Here is a 23137-nt window from a genome sequence, read left to right as displayed (position 1 = left end):
TCATACTAAAAGTTAATTTACAGGTGAACAACCCCTTTAAGCTGCAGCATCAGTTTGATTCCATCTATGTTGTGCCTAAAGTCAAATCTGCACCCCCAGAGAAAGGCAAATATCCATGTTTTTCTCTTCCCCCCCCCTTGCTTCAGGACATGGGGCCACAACCCCACAGATTTATCAAGGTCATTTCTTTTGTGAATGCAGAAGATTTAAAAGCTGGACTTTGCTTAAACCTGTGTATCTGGGATTTGATCTGACTTTTGGGGGGTCAAACATACCATTGAATGGACACCAGTGGGCCTCTTGTAGGTAGCCTTAAATTGACTGTTATTGACATTAATTCTGGAGCAACTATTGGCCACACTGAGCTCTTGACTGACTGACACACACACTTTCACTCTTTGTGTGCGGTACAGTTAATGGCTGAATACATTGAACATACACACGTAATTACAGACTGTAATCAGTAGAACAGCTAAAGTGGGTCCTGTTCAAAAGAGCTTACAATCTAAAAGCAAAATATGGCGCTCTATAGGAATGCTGGCTGATTGGGCCTATCCGGTTGCAGGGAATGACATGAATCGTGTCCAGTGTTATACCAAGGCCCAGACTGGTCATCTGTGGGTTCTGGTAAATGCTACTGTTAAGATGCCACAGACAGTCACTATTTATTGGGCTGCTTGGGCCCAGGCCTGGACTGGGAATCAAAATAGGCCCTGGCATTCGAAGTACACAGAGGCCCAAGCAGCCTCCCACCAGCCCACTAAATAATGACTGTCTATGGGAACTTACAGCAGCCCCTCTCTGGCATTTGCCAGAAGCCACTGATTGCCAGTCCAGGCCTGTTTGGGCCTCTGTGTAGCTGAAATGTCAGGGTCTGTTTTGTATCCAAGTCCTGACTGTGCTGCTGCTGCTGCTGTGGGTGTGAAGTGGAGAGTTGCAGGTTGGGAATCCCTGATGTATGTATTATAAGGTATCTCACACATGTCACACAAGAATAAGCCCTTCACACCTAATGTATACAGTCTTTCCCCAAGGGATCCCTGTGTTGCTGAGCGACCCCATTATTCCCTGTGCTACACAAGCTGTCCGACCCCCACAATTTGTGCCTAAACAAGAGCCGGAGATACAGTAAGTAGTATTTCTGCCTTTCTCCCACATTTGCCACCAGCTCCCTCCTGTCTCCCTCTGCCCTTCACCTTGTGCCCCTCCTCCTTACCCCTCCCTCCCATCAGTCACACGGCTGCCATGGTAACAGCAGCCGACTGTTTCCAGCTCTGTGATCGCAGCATCCAGCGTGAGGCGAAGGACCAACATCTCGGGACCAGAGGATCAGCCGCTTGTACTCGTCCTCATGCCTCCCCCGAGCTCCCGCGCTCTTCTGGCCGCACTCGGGCTCCTCTTCTCCGGGATCCTGGTCTGTGCCGAGCTCTCTGGGGAACCCTGCGGAGCCGAACCGTGTGAGAGCGGAGGAAACAAGGTATGAGACTGTACATGGGCTTTTCTGCTTCTCACTCTGTATCCCTGCGCGTGTGAGGGAGAGTCGGGCAGGAGCAGCGGGGAATGTGTCAGACATTGGGGAAGGGCCGTGACACAAATGGACAATTCACTTTACACCTTTACTGCCGCCCACAATTTCTACTTGTGCATTTGTCGTCCTGACATTGGGGCCTCCATTGTCTCATTCTTACAGTTCTACCCCTAACCCGCCAACAACACTGGGCTACAGTCACATTACACTGGGCTAATGGGCCAAACCTGCCGGCCTTGGCTACACCATTGTTACTAGTGGCCACAGTATCTTCTCCATGACAATATGTGTGTGTGTATTGGATACAGCCCCTCCCCCAGCTGTCAAACTAAAGTTCTCAGTAGCCAAGGGTCCTGGGAGTTGTAATGTGACTGCTATAGAGGCGAGGGCTAGCAGACTGCTCCTTACTAGCCCAGGGGCTCCTGTTTGGGTCTGGTGTATAATAACTTGCCTTTATCTGTGATAAACTGAAGGGTTTGGGAGAGATCCTAGTGCTGCAGAATGATAGAGGCAAGAATGCCCAGTGCTCATTGTCTTCAATGCCTTTCATACTCATATCTGCTATTGATTCATATGGACTTGCCCCAATACCTTTCTATAACATTACTCATATCTGTTATTGATTAATATGGACTTGCCCCAATACCTTTCTATGATATTACTCATATCTGCTATTGATTAATATGGACTTGCCTCAATACCTTTCTATGACATTACTCATATCTGTTATTGATTAACTTGGACTTGCCCCAATACCTTTCTATGATATTACTCATATCTGCTATTGATTAATATGGACTTGCCTCAATACCTTTCTATGTCATTACTCATATCTGTTATTGATTAATATGGACTTGCCTCAATACATTTCTATGACATTACTAATATCTGCTATTGATTAACTTGGACTTGCCTCAATACCTTTCTATGATATTACTCATATCTGCTATTGATTAATATTGACTTGCCTCAATACCTTTCTATGACATTACTCATATCTGCTATTGATTAATATTGACTTGCCTCAATACCTTTCTATGACATTACTCATATCTGCTATTGATTAATATGGACTTGCCTCAATACCTTTCTATGATATTACTCATATCTGCTATTGATTAATATTGACTTGCCTCAATACCTTTCTATGACATTACTCATATCTGCTATTGATTAATATGGACTTGCCTCAATACCTTTCTATGTCATTACTCATATCTGTTATTGATTAATATGGACTTGCCTCAATACATTTCTATGACATTACTAATATCTGCTATTGATTAACTTGGACTTGCCTCAATACCTTTCTATGATATTACTCATATCTGCTATTGATTAATATGGACTTGCCTCAATACCTTTCTATGACATTACTCATATCTGCTATTGATTAATATGGACTTGCCTCAATACCTTTCTATGACATTACTCATATCTGCTATTGATTAATATGGACTTGCCTCAATACCTTTCTATGATATTACTCATATCTGCTATTGATTAATATTGACTTGCCTCAATACCTTTCTATGACATTACTCATATCTGCTATTGATTAATATGGACTTGCCTCAATACCTTTCTATGATATTACTCATATCTGCTATTGATTAATATTGACTTGCCTCAATACCTTTCTATGACATTACTCATATCTGCTATTGATTAATATGGACTTGCCTCAATACCTTTCTATGACATTACTAATATCTGCTATAGAAAGGTATTGAGGCAAGTCCATATTAATCAATAGCAGATATGAGTAATGTCATAGAAAGGTATTGAAAGGTATTAAAATAGGCCCTGGCATTTCAGGTACACAGAGGCCCAAACAGCCCCTCACCAGCCCACTAAATACTGACTTTCTATGGCACATTATAGCAGCCCCTCTGGCATTTGCCAGAACTCACAGATTGCCAGTCAGGGCCTGATGGCAACAGTAAAAAATAAAAGCTGTTCTGAAAAATAAATTTCAAAAGGTGCTAAATGCCACACAGGTCAGACAGACAGTCAAACTACATAAAACTAATGGGGCCACTGAAAACTCTGGGCAGTACTAAAGATGTCTCTATCCACTCCCTACTCCCGGCAGTGTAATACAGCGTCTGGCCCAAGGTCACTTGCAACTGGGTCAGGAATGAATGAAACTTCCTTGTGTCCCAGTTGCTTCCTGGGCTCCCTCACTGTTTTAACTTCAGGCACCAGATAATCATTACTAATCATTACTTCTCAGCCAGTGCCCCACTGCCCTCAATATCTTTTGGGCCCCCAAAAGTCACTCACAGCATCTACTTGTTCTGTAGATATGATCCCACTAGTTACTGTATGTCAGGGAATGTTCCCACCCACGAGGCGCAAGAGATAGATATGACTTTTGGTTCTATAGAAGTATTGGGGGGGGGGGAGTCCCAAAGTGCTCTCACAGCAGCTGTGGCTTTGCACATGATTCCTGCCCACTCCCACTATAATGTGTATTTCTCAGGAATAATATACACACCGTGTTTCTCATACCAAGTGAGGAGATATGTACAGGGACCGTGTTTCACCCTCACTTATAATCTACAGGAAACTTTTTAGGTGAAGGTTTGGGTTCAGGAATTGTTCTCATTGGTCCCTTTGTGTGGGAAATTGCCCACTTTATGTGCCCTGTAGCACTGCCCACTCTCACTCACTCACACTCACTCTCTCAGGCATCTCATGAAAAAATTTAGTAGTGTTTGTTATTCAATTAAATAAGAGTATTGGTCGAGAGTCTCAATACAAGAGCAAGGCACTGACTCTGATGATATATACACTGGGCTACAGAGACGAGAGCAGAGCTATTTTGGGTGACAAGTTTTGTGTGGTTGGGAGGGTTAGAGGAATAACTGGAGGGTTATAGTAGGAAGCGTTTCATTAAAATGTTTAATGAACAGTGTTTTTTTGTAATTGCTACTGAAAGCAGGTTCTGCCTGACCTTTGCTAATTTCTGCACTGCTGCTTCTGGCTACATGTTCCATTAAAAATGTTACAGCCAAAACTTCACCACTTCCCACAATGCCCTGCACACCGCTGTCTATTCTCCTTTTCCACAGGTCTATAAATCATAGAACATGCAAAGCATTGTTAGAACTTTCATCTTGGCTTGAGGTAAAATTACTTTTGCTACATTGCGGCAGTGGTAGTTGTAGTCAGAACCAACAGTGCATAGAATAACACAGAACAGACAGATGCTCCTTTCAATAGCAATGACATTTACAAATTATTATAAAACCATTCACCAAATTTAATGGATTTATATTGGAAATTTTCTTTTATTACGCTTTTTTTTGAGAATTTGGCTGGAGTTCCCCTCTAACCCTCAGTGTTCCAGTGCTACAATACTTGTGAACTTGGTCCAGTCAGCTCCGTTTTCACCTTTTCATTCATACAGATCCCAGTGCAGGTGCAGTTAATGGCCACCATCTATTCATATGCTACAGAAGACTTGAAGCACAGCACAGGTTTATGTTTAAGAATAAAAAGCCTTTATCAAGCACATTTGGCAACAATCTGGGCACAGCGTCATTTCAGGCCCTATGGCCCTTTCTCAAGCTTGAGAAAAGGCCAAATGGCCTGAAACGTCACTGTACCCAGATCTTTGCCAAATGTGCTTAAAGTGGACCTGTCACCCAGACACAAAAATCTGTATAATAAAAGTCCTTTTCAAATTGAACATGAAATCCAATTTCTATTTTTTATCAAATATTGTCTGCCCCTCCTCTATGCCATGGGCATAGAGGCGGGGCAGGCAATTACTTTCACTTTCCATTCAGCACTTCCTACATGTCACTGCTCTCCACATATTCCCCCATTCTCTTTACCATTTAATTGTGTAGCCAGGGCATGGGGATGGACATCGGGTCCCCCATTCTGGTGCACAAACAAGATTCTTAGATGATACAAGACTTGTCTTAATAACAGTGTCCACAAAATGGCTGCTGCCTGCTTGCTATAATTATGAATTCCCAGACTGAAGGAAACAAGATTCAAATAATTTATATAGTGTAATTAAAGTTCATTTTGCTTGACTAATGTGATAAAATAGTATTTTGAATAATTTGTTTGGGTGACGGGTCCCCTTTAATAAAGGTTTTTTATTCTTAAAGGGCATGTAAAGTCTAAAATAGAATAAGGCTAGAAATGCTGTATTTTGTATACTAAATATAAACATGAACTTACTGCACCACAAGCCTAATCAAACAAATAACTTATGCTTTCAAAGTTGGCTACAGGGGGTCACCATCTTGTAACTTTGTTAAACATCTTTGCAAGACAAAGACTGTGCACATGCTCAGTGTGGTCTGGGCTGCTTAGGGATCGTCATAAACAAAGCTGCTTGAGTTCTGCATGGCTGGGAAGTAAGGCGGGGGCTCCCCCTGCTGTTCATAAGTATGATTGTTTCCCTGCTCAGCAGTTAGGGACCGTCTGACAATTCCTATCCACAGCAGTAAATGAAGGGAGAATTTCACTGCATACAGTCAGGTTTCTTATAAAAATGGTACACATTTTTTTATTAAAGTATATTGGTGATAAGTTTCTTTTTCATTAAAGAAAGTAAAAATTGGATTTTTTTTTTGCCTTTACATGCCCTTTAAACATAAACCGATGCTGTGCTTCAGTGCTGCAATACTATTCAGTTCAGTATTAGGCCAGAATTCGTCTGTTTTCAGCAGGATTTAGAATAAGGCCAAATTCTTGTTCCTGACCAAACCGAATCCTTAAAGGGATTCTGTGATAATTTTTTTGATGTCATTTTTATTTCTAAATACACTGTTTTTACTGCAAATAATTCACTCTACAATATAAAAGTTCATTCCTGAACCAGTAAGTGTATTTGTTTTAGTTGTAATATTGGTGTGTAGGCAGCCATCTCAGGTCATTTTGCCTAGTCATGCTTTACGAAAGAGCCAGCACTTTTGGATGGAACTGCTTTCTGGCAGGCTGTTGTTTCTCCCACTCAATGTAACTGAATGTGTTGCAGTGGGACCTGGATTTTACTATTGAGTGCTGTTCTTAGATCTACCAGGCAGCTGTTATCTTGTATTAGGGAGCTGCTATCTGGTTACCTTCCCATTGTTCTGTTGTTAGGCTGCTGGGCGAGGGAAGGGAGGGGGTGATATCACTCCAACTTGCAGTACAGCAGTAAAGAGTGACTGAAGTTTATCAGAGCACATGACTGCGGGTAGCTGGGAAACAGACAATATGTCTAGCTCCATGTCAGATTTCAAAATTGAATATAAAAAATCTGTTTGCTCTTATGAGAAACAGAATTCAGTGCAGAAGCAGCACTATTTTCCCCATGACAGTATCCCTATAAAATCATGTGTTTTTGAGTCACAAAACAAGGAAGTAAAACATTTTTTAGTTCTATTTTACCCTCCCGCTCGCTGATTTGCAAATAAGGGTTCGGATTCAATTCGGTATTCGGCTGACTTTCACAAAGGATTTGGGGGTTCGGCCGAATCCAGAATAGTTGATTTGGTGCATCTCTAGTTCTCTTACACCCAGGCTTGCAAGTCATGATCTGTTTGAGAGAAGAGCACGTCAGTAGCGCAGCACAAGTCTGTGATTGGATGGATGTAAGGGAGCGGTGAATTTTCAACCCCAGTAGTTATGCAATTTGTCTGTGAGATGGCAGAGCTTGCAATCTTAGTTTCCCCTGTACAATATTTGGGGGTAAGGGAATTTGTTCTGTTAGCTAATGAGAGATTTACTGCTCATTTCTCAGCTCAGCTACTGTCTCTGCTTCTCTGATCCTCATATACAGCTGCGTGCTCCCAGCAGCCTTGTCTATAACAGGCGTAATTGCAAAGATCCAGGATTTTCTTCTGTTTTCATGATGAATCATCAATTTCATTGTGCTGAGAATAGTAAAATCTGATTGAAGTTGAGCGGGGTTCTATCTATTGCATGGGGATATCATTACAGCAGAGCAGAATGGCATGAGTGGAGGCAAGTTTATTGTCATTTATTTAATAAATTAAGCAGAATATTCACAGGTATGTGATCCATTATCCGGAAACCCGTTATCCAGAAAGTGCTGAATTATGGAATGGCTGTCTCCCATGGCATATTATTCAAATAATCCAACATTTTAAAAATGATTCAATTTTTCTCAGTAATAATAAAACAGTAGCTTGTACTTGATCCCAAATAAAATATAATTAACCCTTATTAGAAGTAAAACCAACCTATTGGGTTTATTTATTGTTTACATGATTTTCTAGTAGGATAAATCTGGAGCAGGCACTCAAATGAAGGCAGTCTTAACAATGCGAAAAAAATTTTGTGTCCTGTGCCTTACACGTTTCGTGTCTCCAACACTTAATCATAGGCTGTATTTAAAGAGCTTAAACACCAGTATTAAAAAATATGTGCACCAATGACAACACAACATCAATTATCTAGTGATCCAATCCGAGTTCTTCACATAGACCAACCTAATGTCCAATTGTCTCAGGTGTCTCATATAATGGTGCTAATGAAGAGCTACATCCATCTTTAGTTGGGTGCCATTTTGGAACACCTTTTAGTAGATTTACTTTAAAAGGTGTAGAAAGTTACACCCTGTACTGTTAAGGTGCCATTTTATATACCTTTTTTCTGGTGCCATTTTGGTGCACCTTTAATCTGAATCGGGTGCCATTTTGGTACACATTATTAAAGATAGATAGAAAAAAACTATTTGAAAGTGAGGGCAATAGGATATAGACTTAAAGGGGTTGTTCACCTTTAAGTTTGTAGGGATCGATATTCTGAGACAATTTGCAACTGGTTTCCATTTTTTATTAATTGTGTTTTTTGAATTATTTAGCTTTTTATTCAGCAGCTATCCAGTTTGCAGTGTCAGCAATCTGGTTGCTAGGGTTCAAATTACCCTAGCAATCATGCATTGATTTAAATGAGAATTTGAAATATTAATAGGGGAGGGTCGGAACAGAAAGATGAGTAATAAAAAGTAGCAATAACAATAAATGTGTAGCTTTAGAGAGGATTTGTTTTTAGAGGGGGTCAGTGACCCACTTCTGAAAGCTAGAAAGAGTCAGGGGAAAAAGTCAAGTAATTCATAAACTATGTAAAATAAATTATGAAAACCAATTGAAAAGAATTGGCCATTTTGTAACATACTAAAAGTTAAACTGAAGGTGAACCACCCCTTTAAGTTATGAAAAAATTACGGAAAGATAAGTTATCCAGAAAACCCCAGGTCCCAAGCATTCTGGATAACAGGTCCCATACTTGTATTAGTATTTGGTAAGTGCAAACCTAAGGGTTCCATCACAATACGATGGGACCCACCACCACCACTAAGGATAGCTCTGGGTCAAGGAATTTATAATGAGGCCAAGTCAAGTGTGTGGGCACCGCAGGCTTCTGTTCCGTCTCTGGGGTAGTGGAGCTTCCTAGGAATTGTTATCCTCTCTCCCCCCGTATTGATTTACTGAGCACAATGGCCCATTGCATTCTTTAATTATCCGTCATGCATACCTAATCATTGGTTCCCGATAAATTTGGGCATAGTGTGCGTGATAGTGAATGATGAACAGTCAACACTATATAAATATAGCAAAATAATAACTGCATGATTGTCACTGTACAAAAAGGACTTTTTGACTGTAGTTCAGAACATGGGCTGTAGGATATACTTATGTGATTTGGGGTAAATGCCCCATTGGTGTGGCGCACAGCTGAATCATGGGAAAGTTCACATTGACATATATCATATGGTCACAGGAATACAGCAAAATTAATTCAATTGCATCACTTATGTCATAGATGTACCCAAATAGCTGTACTAGGCAGATATATGAAAATAAAAGCTGCTCTGAATTATAAGCCGTAATGGAACCACGAGTATCCATTTTACATGGTGCCCTATGCCCTCTGCTAATGGTATCTATATATAACTGCTTCTGCGAAAAGCTGAATGAATTATTCCACCATGCTATTCAATGGGTCCCTGCAAATCATTGTGTTTGTATGGAATACATATATGAAACAGTTACGTATTAGATTTATATATATCTCTGGGCAGAGTTGTGTGCCGGGTTTGTTTTAGGGTGAGAGTATTTGGGAGTGTTGGGAGTTTTTGCTCTACAATATTTAATTTGGATACTGATGTATATTGTCGTACCCCCAAGCTGCATTGCCAGGGTCCTTCTTCTTCCGAGGGTCTATATACAGATATATATTTATTCTATGTGACAACCCTAGGTTACAAAGGCCTATCTCTAATATATAGTGCAAATAATAAAACCTGCAAATAAAAAGCCACAGCTGTGCCGGAGCTCTCACAGGTAATCGGGCAGATATGTGCCTCTGTCCTGGCCCAGGAGATATGAGATTGGTGCCTTTGTTCAGTACATGGGTAGCAGCTGATTAGACCTTACTTACATGCCAACTCCAGCGAGATCATATGCGGCACAGTACCAAGGTCTGTTGTTTGTTGAGATGCTGTTGATTTCATTTTGCTTATAAGCAAGGGCCCACAATCAGATCTTTGCAATGGTAATTATAGGCCATACATTGAATAAATGACAGTGATCAGTCTCTCTCTCTCCTACTGCCTGTTATAGCTCCCTTGTGACAGTCTCCCAAATAACCTCTCTTTCCTCTTCTGCCTCTTCCTTGCTCCTCTGTTCTTCCATCTGCTTCCCCAAAGCCCATCCCCATAACATAGAGGGTAGTGTTTCTGTTGTGCTCATTGGGGTTTGTGGGGGTTTCTGACCATTGTATCTGTATAGGGCTTGTATTTTCTGTCCCTGTTTAGACAAGTTTCCATCTGCTGCTTCCTTTTTCTCCACTTAACATACAGGCAGCTGAATTAGCTCCTTGAGAATTGTAGTGTTTGTGGTAGTGCCGTCATTCCTTTACTCCCCCATTCCTCTACTTCACTTCAGCTGTTTGTCTAGTTCTGCATTTATTATTAGGCACAGCAGGTACTTGTACAGGGGCACATGCCAAAAGAGCACGGTTAGAAGTGAGGTGGGTCACTTTGCCATTAGATGTTAGGGCTGGAACTAGGGGTTGGCAGAAGAGGCATGTGTCTATGGTGCAATGAAAGGAGGGCGCCAGGCATGGATTTACCCCTAGAAACTTCAGACTCCACCTGCCGCTGTCATCTTATGTGTGGGGGGGGGGCACTGTTCGTAGATGCATTGCTTTGGGCACACAGGTAGCTGGGCCCTGCACTGTTACATGTTGTTGGTCACTGTTTCATTTGTTGTTCTAGGGCACTGTACCATTTGATGCTTGGAGTCATTGTAGTATTTGATGCTGGGAGTCATTGTAGTATTTGAGGTTGGGAGTCATTGTAGTATTTGATGTTGGGGGTCATTGTACCATTTGAGGTTGGGAGTCATTGTAGTATTTGATGTTGTGGGTCATCGTACCATTTGAGGTTGGGAGTCATTGTAGTATTTGATGTTGGGGGTCATCGTACCATTTGAGGTTGGGAGTCATTGTAGTATTTGATGTTGTGGGTCATCGTACCATTTGAGGTTGGGAGTCATTGTAGTATTTGATGTTGGGGGTCATTGTACCATTTGAGGTTGGGAGTCATTGTAGTATTTGATGTTGGGGGTCATTGTACCATTTGAGGTTGGGAGTTATTGTAGTATTTGATGTTGGGGGTCATTGTACCATTTGAGGTTGGGAGTCATTGTAGTATTTGATGTTGGGGGGTCATTGTACCATTTGAGGTTGGGAGTCATTGTAGTATTTGATGTTGGGGGTCATTGTGCTATTTGAAAATGGGAGTTGTAGTATTTGAAGTTGGGGTCATTGTGCTATTTGAAAATGGGAGTCATTTTAGTATTTGATGTTGGGGGTCATTGAGCTATTTGATGACGGGACTCATTGAGCCTTCTAATACTTCTAATACAGTAGCTATATGGAAAGGTGGCCTGTTTTGGGGTTTGGCTTGAGGCACCAAAGGTAGTTGGAACTGGGACTGATGTGAATCATAAATAAACACTGTAGTGCTGTGCAGAATATGTTGTTGCAGTTTACAAGGTATATAAATAATGATCTTTTTTGGTTGCCACCTCCATCTGTATTATTCTTTTGCAACATTTCTTGTTTCACTTGCTGTGATATTCCCATTTTCACCACCATCCAGCTCTATCACCAGCGTACTCCCTGCATACTCCCCGCAGGCCCTTGCCTGACATCGGCCTCGCTGTTGTTTAGCTGCCTTGGTTTTTTTTTTCTGCCAAAGTAATTGCACACGGCTTATTTTTAATTACAATCTAATGGAAATGCCAATGTAACTAAATGCCTCCTCTGGATTTTCATTCTTCTCCCTGGAATTAGTGTTTTTGGGATCTGCCTCTGATTAGTTGTGACAGTCTGCCAATGCAAAGACGTATAATTTTCCACCTGTTTTGTAGAAATATTTCAGACGATACAATGGGTTTTGTTCCAGACAAGCGTCGCCTTCGAGAAGCTCCCTGTATCTGACAACTCAGCGCTGTGATTATTTTATTCCATTTACATTGCGAGACTTGCCTTTGTTTTATTCATGTGATGGGGAAGCGTCTGTTAAATTGCAAAGCATAAGATGCATTTTTATTTCATGTTTAACTTTTACTAAACTATTTTCAGGGCATTCAAGTACATTTTGCAAACACTTTTTAAAATGATAATTTTTTTACACATCCCTCCGAAAAACACTTTATAGCTTTGCATTGTCTGCCTCGCTAAACCAGCCCTTGCAGGCTCATGTAGAGGGGCTCATTGTTCACCCCATAGTCTTCTTAGTGTCCCAGGGCTTTCAAGCACTTGTTATTTGGAAATGCAGATTGTTACAAGTACACCAGCTCAATAACAACAACAAATCATGTGTGCCTTTGTCCTAGAAAAACAATATAAACTCCCCTTTCTATTTGGAGTAAGTGCAAAAGCAGAAACACTATCTGAATTTTTACAAAAATATGCCACTTAATATGATATAAAATCTGTTGCTTAAGTATTTATTTTGGGGTATAGTTTTCCTTTGAAGTGGACCTGTCACCCAGACACAAAAATCTGTATAATAAAAGTCCTTTTCAAATTAAACATGAAATCCAATTTAAATTTTTTACTAACGCATTCATAGCTGTTGTAAGCTCATTTAAAAATCTCAGCTGTCAATCAAATATTGTTTTCCCCTCCTCTATGCCCTGGGAATAGAGGCGGGGCTGACAATTACTTTCACTTTCCATTCAGCACTTCCTAGATATCATTGTTCTCCCCACATTCCCCCGTTCGCTTCACCATTTAATTGTGTAACCAGGGCATGGGAATGGACATCAGGTCCCCCATTCTGGTGTATAAACAAGATTTTGAGATGATACAAGGCTTGTCTTAATAACAGTGTCCACAAAATGGCTCCTGCCTGCTTGCTATCATTTTGAATTCCCAGACTGAAGGAAACAAGATTCAAATATTTTATACAGTGTAATTAAAGTTCATTTTGCTTGAGGTTTTTTGGGTGACTGGTCCCCTTTAATGGGGTGTTACATTACAGACAGACTATCATGGTTTCAGTTCAGTCTGTGGAATCAGTTACAGGTATGGGATCCGTTATCCAGAAACCTGTTATCCAGAAATCTCTGCATTTCGGAAGGGCATTCTTCCATAGACTCCATTTTATCCAAATAATCCAAATGATTTCCTTTTTCTCTGTAAATTGTACTTCATTGAAACTAGGATATAATTAATCCTTTCTAGAAGCAAAATCAGGTTATTGGGTTTAACGTTTATATTATTTTCTAGTAGACTTAAAGGAGAACTCAACCCAAGAATTAAAAAAAAAAACCTACTTAGTAAGCAAGAAAGTCCACCCTCCCTGCTTTCCCTCACAGAGTTCAATAGGTCTGAAAATGTCCAGGTAATTTTTCCCACCTAACATTGCAGATTCCCGGATCGCAAATCTTCATCTTTAAGAGAGCGCCTTACTGGCACATGCCCAGTTGGAGCAGTCTTCTGGACTGCTCATGAGCCAAAATGCCGTAAATTACCAAAGTGGACCCAAATTTACGAAGAGGACCCAAAGAAATCAGAAGAGGATCCAAAAAAATCAGAAGATGGCACTCACAAGCTCTGCTGCGCTTACTCTGCACTGTTAGGTGGGAAAATGTTATGGATATTTTCAGACCTATTGAACTCTGCGAGGGGAAGCAGGGAGGGGGGACTATCTTGCTTACTAATTTGTGGGTTGAGTTCTCCTTTAAGATATGAAGATCCAAATTATGGAAAGAACAGTTATCTGGAAAACCCCAAGTCAAGAGCCTTCTGGATAACATATCCCATTCCTGTATTATACTATATAAAAGACCTGATGAAATACAGGTGCTGGCTAGGAGTTTGCAGGGAATGCAGCTGGAGCAAGGGTACTCCGGCTTGAAACTGATATTGTAAGTGGCATCTAGTTTTTTTTTGGAAATAGAGAAGCAACATGGATGCTTCCATTCCCAGGATCACAGATGGTATAGAGCCCCGCAGGATTTATTATGCCTGGAAATTTGGGAAAAAAACTTTGAATGAAAGGATAGGATTCTATAAAAGCTCCTTGCAGTCGAGAACTGGTGCTCAGCCAACATATGAGAATGTCACTGTGAAAACAAAGAGAATAAATTCTTGATAATAAAGGAAACACTTGCTCTCCATTATTATGTACAAACAACATATTGAACATTACAGCTGCGGGCATCTAAAATGATAAAGACGTCAAATGGAAACTGTGCTCTGATGTGCATAAAATAATTTGACTTTGTGCCTGCCAACTTCTATACATGATTGAGACGCTTGGGGCTCATGTGCAAAGTGACTGGTATTAAATGTAAATAAAATGAAGCCAGGTTGGTTTATGTCAGTGAACTACAGGGGATGTTTATGTTGGTTGTTAATACTGTGCTTAGCATTTTCTGCAGGGCAGAACAGAGCGCTGGTAAATAAATAAGCCCCTTACAAAGGCTGACTGGTTCAGATTGGATTTACACTTCTTATGGAATGCCTAATAGAAAGCTATGTGCATATTTTACAAGTGACAACTAAATCTGCAATCTGGCACCTACCGGAGGGAATGATGGAGGGTAATTTGTATTTTAATATCTCAGCTGGGCACCTGCCAGCACTGCTCTAGCGTGGAACAGCTTAGGAATGGGGGGTTTGTCTCTAGGTTTTGTTTTAGAACCCAGCAAAAAAATTTCATGACACCTCCAGGGATTTTATGTGAAGTGGTTTCAAGGTATAATTGTTGCAGCAGAGTTGCAAATATTACTATTAGCACAATGTCTTTAAAGGAGAAATAAACCCTAAAAATGAATAAGGCTAAAATACCATATTTTATATACTGAACTTATTGCACCAGCCTAAATGTTCAGTCTCTCAATAGCAGCAATGATCCAGGACTTCAAACTTGTCACAGGGGGTCACCATCTTGGAAAGTGTCTGTGACACTCACATGCTCAGTGGGCTCTGAGCAGTTGTTGAGAAGCTAAGCTTAGGGGTCGTCACTAATTATCCAGCAGAAAATGAGGTTGGCCTGTAATATAAGCTGATGCTACAGGGCTGATTATTACATTCTGATGCTAATTGCACTGGTTTTTGAGCTGACGTGTAATAATTATGTGTATTGATTACTAATCAGCCTTTGTGACATTTCTATTCTATGTGTACTGTAAATTGTGAGTGGGTCCCTAAGCTCAGTAAGTGACAGCAGCACAGAGCATTTGCAGTGAATCAGCAGAAAAGAAGATAGGGAGCTACTGGGGCATCTTTGGAGACACAGATCTTTATTGCTAAAGGGCTGTGGTTGTCCTGTGCTGGTAGCCCAAAAAATAATGTACAACATTTGTAGCCAACTTCTTTAGTTAGGCTTTAGTTCTCCTTTAACCTGTGTCCCACTGTGCACACAGCTGTCTTTCTCTGTAACACAGTCACTCTCCTACTTCCCCTTGCGATTGAATAAATTTTAACACTGCCATTGAAAAGGTATAACCCTAAAAGTATGTTTGCTACGGAGTCCTCAACCCTTAGTTACACCATTGGTTAGATTTATAATTTACCTTTTGTGAAATCTGTTAAAGGAGTTGGAAAGGCTAAACTTAAGTAAGCTTTATCAGAAAGGTCTCTATTAATACACCAGTAAACCCTCAAAGTAATGCTGCTCTGAGTCCTCTGTCAAAAGAAACACCACATTTCTTTCCTTCTATTGTGTACTCATGGGCTTCAATATCAGACTTCCTGTTTTCAGCATAAACTTACAAGGCTAGGGCTTGAGCATGCTCAGTTTGCTCCTCTCTCCCCCTCCCTTTTCCTCCCTCCCTGCTGTAATCTGAGTTTAGAGCTATGAGCGAGCAGGGAGAGGCTCAGGCAGGAAGTGATGTCACAGCAAGCTAATATGGCCGCTGCTATCCTAACTAAACAGAGAGAGCTTCTAGAGCTGTTTACTCAGGTATGGTAAAGAATTCTGCAGAATAAATATAGTGTTATAGCTTGCACTATTGTGGCTAATCTATTGGCAATAAACTGCTTTGGTAGCTTTCCTTCACCTTTAAGGTGGCCCAATGCAGGCAATTATAGCTGCCAGAGTTCCTCCAAGCCTACTCACCAGTGGTGTAACTAGGGACCAAGGTATATGCCACTGCTAGTCACCATAGTCAGTAGCTTATTGACCTGTATGTGGGGAAACTGAAGGCCTGTTAAACCCATATCTAGCCATGGATCTGTTTGTTTAGTAAGCCTGAAACAATTCTTTAGATGTTGAAGGAAACTGGCAAGAAAATACTGCAGCATTGATATTATTTATTTATTATAAGTGTAAATACGGTACAAATCCAATTGAGCTGCCCCTGCTCTGGAAGATAGACAGCTGCAGAGCCTTCCGTGAAGTCCAGGGGGCTATTATGCACTGAGTATGTCATAGCAGGGAGCGAGATGAGAAGGCCAGAAAATCATTCATCATCACTTTTCCAACAAAGCCTAGGAACTGCCTTTCTCTTTCAAAAATATTTTCTGAGCAATAGTCACTATCATTCATTGAGAGCAACTACATATACTGGATGAATCATTACAGAGTAGCTTCATTTCCCTTTGGAAAATAAAATAAACTAAAAAATGATTCTTTCATCTGATGCTAAAAGGGATAGTACATAATTAAAAAAATTTGCTTTGTAGCCCACACTCCCACCGCGTGCCTGCTCGCCCCCATAGGCACGGGTCTATAAAAGGAACCCAAAAGTCGAATGCGTGCAGGCGCGGGTTGTGGGAGGTCCGGGTCGGGTGCTGGTCGGGTTTTACCCAGCCTGCACATTACTAGTCAGAGGAAATAGGCAAATTAAAAAAAAAAAACTATAAAAAATAAATAATAAAGACCAATTTAAAAGTTGGCCATTCTATAATATATGTAACACCTATTTGGGCTATACGGGGTTATTTCACCAGCTAGTGCACTAGAGCATGGGTTACACGTGACTCTAACACTTCAGGCTAGGGCCTTTGCTATATGGATGATTAAAGGTGTTGTGTAGTGTAACTACAACTCCCACAGGCTACTGTGCAATCAATAAAAGATTTGGGCGCCAGGAGGTAAAACAGGAACAAGGGGTATTACTATGCACGAAGCAAGTGACCACAGGTTTAGTACTCACATTACAGTGAATCAGAGGAAAGTGTGCAGGAGCACATCATGCAGTTTACACAGGCTGACACTCCCTTAGGACAGACTTGGCAGGTATCCCACTTTACCTCTGCAAACATATTCTGGTAGTGGTCTCTGGATCAACCTCAGGGCAATCACTCTCTCCGGGTTCCCTCTCTCCGCTGGGATCCCTATACTACAGGCAATATTGCCTGGGAGAGATACCTCCAATCTATTACTCCTATGTTGGAGCTCAGAACTGTTCTTATTTAGCTCAACCCTGACTATCTTACACTCCTAGAGCCTACTAGTACTGGGAGCTACACCTGCCACTTTCTATTCCTCATTCACGGGGTTGCCTGGTTCCCAACTTGGACACATTCCTTCTTCTGGGCCTTTTGGACTCAGCCCCTCTGAGCACATCCAGCTGGATCAGCATCCAGAGGTGAAAGAGGAAGAGGCCACTCCTTACACACACTATAGTGCAGTGTAGCAGGAAGATCACTCTAAGAAAAAGGTGGGGGCCTTAAAGCTGCAGGGCAGATTAACCCGCAGGAGCCCCTACATAAATTAAAAGTTATCTTAAAGGTTTACCACCCTTTTAAGCTATTCAATATTGGGCGACGTTTACTATGCCCCTGGGTGGAAGTTCAAAGGCACTAAAGGGGGGGGAGTGCTCTCTGCCTAGATGAATTGTGTGCATGTTTTGTACTGTGCCCACTATCTTTGAAGTCATAATAGACTCACTATTGTATATTTATACATAATTTATATATATTTTCTTTATAAAGCCCTATATGAAATAAGTCAAAGGCCAACTAAAATCCCACAAGACCCTCTGTCCAGTTTCTTGTTTCATTTTAGCAAACATTTCAAAGTAAAATCAGGGAAGCACCGAGAATCTGGTTGCAGCTTGTATTTCTGCCCGTAACCATCTCCTCTCTCTTAGGAGGAGCCTTGCAATACCCATCTATAAAGCACAATATTCACAGGTTCCTGGATAGGTGCCATGCTTGAAAGAACAGGTATAAGATCTGTTAACTGGAATGCTTGGGACCTTTGGTTTTCTGGATAGGGGATTTAAACATTAAATAAACCCAATATTTATTTTTTACCACCAATATGGATCCATGCAGCTTAGTAAAAGGAAATCATTTTTAAAAATTAGAATTATTTGCCTAATATAGATTCTACAGGAGACGGCCTTCCCATAATTCAGAGTTTCTAGGTAATGGGCTTCCAGATAAGGGATTCCATATCTGTAATAGAATGGGGTGAAGCTGACAAATCTACTGACCAATTGAAACACGGGACTAATATTTAGTCAGGAAAGCTGGTATAGACCGAGGACAGGACCAACTAAGTAACTCTACCAACTAGAGACTAGACAGAGACAAGGCCAAAACAAGGCAAGGATATGAAATCTTGTTACTGATTTGAGTTGACTTGAGTTGCAGTTCAACCTCATCTCCAGGGCTGAATGACACAAGAATGTTTTTCCCTTGTCCTACTGCTCAGCTAAAGAAGAAATGAAGTGAGCAGGAAGCTGGAGCCAATGGGAATGTTAGAGCAGCCCCACGCATTGGTACAAACAATCCAAAGTCCTGGCTTTAATATTCCTTTAAATAGATGCTCGTATTGGCACAAAGAGAATGAAATGGATGCCTCCGCAAGTAGCCCCACACACACATTAATTCCTAATGGATTTTACTGCTGTTTTGTTCCAAAATACACACTCCAAATTATTAGCGATTTCATTTTAGGTACATTACACAGCTCTCCTTTATGTACAATTCAATTAGCGTCGGCAAGGCAATCTCTTTTGTGCAAGTGTGTTAGTATTCCGAACGCTACTTAGGGATAGAGTGTTGTCATCCATCCTCTGCGAATCTCTTCTTGTCCTCTCCGTCACCTAGCATCTGATAGACTTCTCACAGACAGGAGGCCTGATTAGTATCTTCCGACAGACTTATGTTCAACGGGGGCCCTGCCAGCTCATTCACCAATTATACCCTAATAAATGTGACAGATTGTGTGGTTGGACTGTATACCAAGCAAATCACACGCTCCAACCAAGAAATCAATTTAAAGGAGAACTAAAGCCTAACTATAGAAGTAGCTAGAAATTTTGTACATTATGTTTTGGGCTTCTGTACCAGCCCCAGGCAACCACAGCCCTTTAGCAGTAAAGATCTGTGTCTCCAAAGATGCCCCAGTAGCTCCCTATCTTCTTTTCTGCTGACTCACTGCACATGCTCTGTGCTGCTGTCACTTACTGAGCTTAGGGACCCACTCACAATATGCAGTACATATAGAACATAAATGTCATAATATAAGACTGATTAATAATTAATACAGATAATTACTACATGGCAGCACAGAAACCAGTGCAATTAGCATCAGAATTTAACAATCAGCCCTGTAGCATCAGCTTATATTACAGACACACCTCATTTTCTGCTTGATAATTAGTGACGACCCCTAAGCTTAGCTTCTCAACAGCTGCTCAGAGCCCACTGAGCATGTCACAGACACTTTCCAAGATGGTGACCCCCTGTGACAAGTTTGAAGTCCTGGATCATTGCTGCTATTGACAAGCTGAAACTTTAGGCTGGTGCAATACGTTCAGTATATAAAACATGGCCTTTTTAGCCATATTCATTTTTAGGATTTAGTTCTCCTTTAACTCTTTGGTGCTACAGGGGATTACCATGGGTTTTCAACTTTTCCATTTTTTTTTAATTTGCAATTACTGGCACATATTGAACTAATAATACTCCTCTTTAGAGCACACAGTTGGAACCTTACAATGTTTCAGTAGAGAATCATAAACAGGGGAAGGCAAAAGTGGCCACCAAGGCCATTGTATAGGTATGTACAGGTATGCAACCTGTTATCCAGAATGCTTGTGACCTGGGGTTTTCTGGAAAAGGGTTCTTTCTGTAATTAGGATCTCCATACCTTAGATGAGTGATCCCTAACCAGTGACTCAGGAACAGCATGTTGCTCTCCCACCCCTTGGATGTTGCTCTCAGTGGGGCTCATTTATTAACGCAGCGCAGCGCTAAAAAGAGCGCAGTGGCCAGACATTTGCCCAGCGCATGCGAGTATTTAATAATGTAGCGCACGATACCTTAACAGTGCGATTTGTGCGCTAATGTAGACACAAGACAGGTGCGACGTGTGAAACTGCGTATCAGCTGTCGCAGTGCTTATAATAAATTGTGCGCACAGGAAGATACCGCAAAGGTAAGGATTAGTTGTGCTCATGTATGAATGCGCTGCTTTAATTAGTTGCGTCACATATTGCGCATATTGCGTTCACTTAGACGCATCTGCATTTGTTTCTGTGCTAATATTTGTTTGGTTGCAAAGGTGTTTAGCCTACCTGATACCCTTAAAGGAACCTTGGTCAATATAAACATGTTGGGTGGAAGGCGTGGTTAATATGCACTTTACAAGGGTTGTTCATCTTGAATATACTAGCGCAGCTGGGCAGGAATGCGCATTTTGAAGAGCGTTACTATTACGCCACGAAGAGGCAGGCGTAAAAATTGTGGTGCTGTTGCCCGGGTGCAGTTTTGCACATATACAGACGCAAATCTGCGACGGCCGCAGTGCAAGCGCATTGTAGCCACGCCCACAGCCACGCCCCTAACAACCACGGCATCGTTTGCGACATAAATGCCCAATCTTTTGCGCAATGCGCATAAACAAAACCATCGCAAAAGCTCTGTGTTATGCGCAATATCACGCAAATATATTAGGGATCACGCTTGTGATGGCGCAGACAACCTTTTGCGTCCACTTATGCGCTGCGCTGCTTTAATAAATGAGCCCCAGTGACTTCAAATCAGGTGCTTATTTTTTAATTGTTGGCTTAAAGGCAAACTTTACTTGCATAAAAACGATGAATACTGCCAAACAGAGCTTCCTGTAGGCTGCCAGTCTACACAGAAGCTACCAATAGCAAATCACAGCCCTTATTTGGCACCCCCAGGAACTCTCTGCATGCTTATGTTGCTCTCCAACATTTATTTACATTTGAGTGTGGCTCACAGGTAAAAAAGTTTGGGGACCCCTGCCTTAGATCTACTAATAAAATATGTAAATTTTAATTAAACCCAATAGGATTGTTTTGCCTACAATAAGGATTAATTCTATTTTAGCTGGGATCAAGTACAAGGCAATGTTTTATTTTTACAGTGAAAAGCAAATCATTAAATTCAATTTTGAATTATTTGATTAAAATGCGGACCATGGGAGATGGCCTTCCCGTAATGTTGGGCTTTCTGGATAATGAATCCTATAACTGTACATGGACAAATATTTTTAACATACATGTAGACAATCCCAACTAATATCTAGTTACTGTGGGTATTGATTGGACATTGGGCAGATGAAAATGTTGTCTGTGAATGCATCATGTTGGCCAGAGCATAGTGACTCCGAAAAGGAAAGTTCAGGCTTTTGGCCCAAATAAATGGAACAATAGAAAGGTGGCCACAGTAAGTTCCACTTGGGCAGGGACTAGTGTGAGGCATGAACAATTTCTGTAAATTTCTTCTAAAACGTGTGAGCAGATAATAGTAACACCATGGGGCAGATTTACTTAGGGTCGAATATCGAGGGTTAATTAACCCTCAATATTCGACTGTCGAAATTAAATCCTTCGACTTCGAATATCGAAGTTGAAGGATTTAGCGCTATTCGTTCGATCGAACGATCGAAGGAATAATTGTTCGAAGGATTTTAATCCATCGATCGAACTAAATGCTTTCAATCAAACATTTTTTAGAAAGCCTATGGGGTCCTGAGGTTCGGAAAGGTTTTACTTGGCGAAGTTGGGGGTCGAAGTTTTTTTTAAAGAGACAGTACTTCGACTATCGAATGGTCGAATAGTTGACCGATTTTTAGTTCGAAACGATCGATTCAAAGTCGAAGGTCGAAGTAGCCAATTCGATGGTCGAAGTAGCCCAAAAAAAAAGTTCAAAATTCGAAGTATTTTTTCTTCTATTCCTTTACTCGAGCTCTGCCCATGGACTGAATAGTTGGACACTATTAGGGATGCACCGAATCCAGGATTCGGTTCAGAATTCGGCCAGGATTCGGCCTTTTTCAGCAGGATTCGTATTCGGCCGAATCCTTCTGCCCGGCCGAACCGAATCCGAATCCTAATTTGCATATGCAAATTAGGGGCAGGTAGGGAAATTGCGTGACTTTTTGTCAGAAAACAAGTAAAAAATGTTTTCCCCTTCCCACCCCTAATTTGCATATGCAAATTAGGGCTCGGATTCGGTTCGGTATTCGGCCGAATCCTTTATGAAGGATTCGGGGGTTCGGCCGAATCCAAAAAAGTGGATTCGGTGCATCCCTAGACACTATACAGGACTGTCCCATGTATGGCTGCCTTTAATGTTAATAGACCTTTTCATCATAGTTCTTCCTATTGTATATGTGAAGTGGATATTTACAAATACCCAAAAAGCTATAAACAATTATTTAACAATCAATGGTATATGGGCAGATACAGTATTTAGACACCAACTTTATTCTCAGGATTTGCCTGGAATTGGCGCATCTGCCATGGTAAGATCACTCGCGGCATTTCTAAATTCCAGCGGCTGCGTCGGAGCCCATAGATAAAAGACTTATGAAAACACTAACTGGTTTCTGGCTCTTAGTGAAAGATCAAAAAGCAGGAGTGCGCCCCCGATGCTATTCTTATAAATGAAAACATTTCAGTACTGTACTGCACCTTCCTTGGAATTCTGTGCTGCTCAGCCCTGAAATGTCTTTCTGCAAAATCTCTCACTGTATAAAGGCTAACTGATTTTCATGTGGCGTACACTCTTGTCAAACCCAATGTTGTGTTTTCAGTCTTTTATACAGGTATGGGATCCGTTATCCAGAAACCTATTATCCAGAAAGCTCGGAATTAGGGAATTTTATCAAAATAA

General features: G+C 41.1%; 1 protein-coding gene across 1 annotated transcript in view; it reads left to right on the top strand.

Moving 5' to 3' along the window:
* Positions 1-1241: 1241 nt before the first annotated feature.
* Positions 1242-23137, top strand: part of dner.S (delta/notch like EGF repeat containing S homeolog) — a 117970-nt gene continuing 96074 nt past the window's right edge. The window contains exon 1 of the mRNA XM_018265875.2: positions 1242-1477. Coding sequence (XP_018121364.1) covers positions 1352-1477 — 126 coding nt within the window. The 5' untranslated portion in view covers positions 1242-1351. The remainder of the gene's footprint in view (positions 1478-23137) is intronic.

This window comes from Xenopus laevis, chromosome 5S, assembly GCF_017654675.1.
Source record: "Xenopus laevis strain J_2021 chromosome 5S, Xenopus_laevis_v10.1, whole genome shotgun sequence".
NCBI classification, from domain to species: domain Eukaryota; kingdom Metazoa; phylum Chordata; class Amphibia; order Anura; family Pipidae; genus Xenopus; species Xenopus laevis.
The sequence above is the reverse complement of the archived record's forward strand: the minus strand, read 5'-3'. Positions and strand labels throughout refer to the sequence as shown.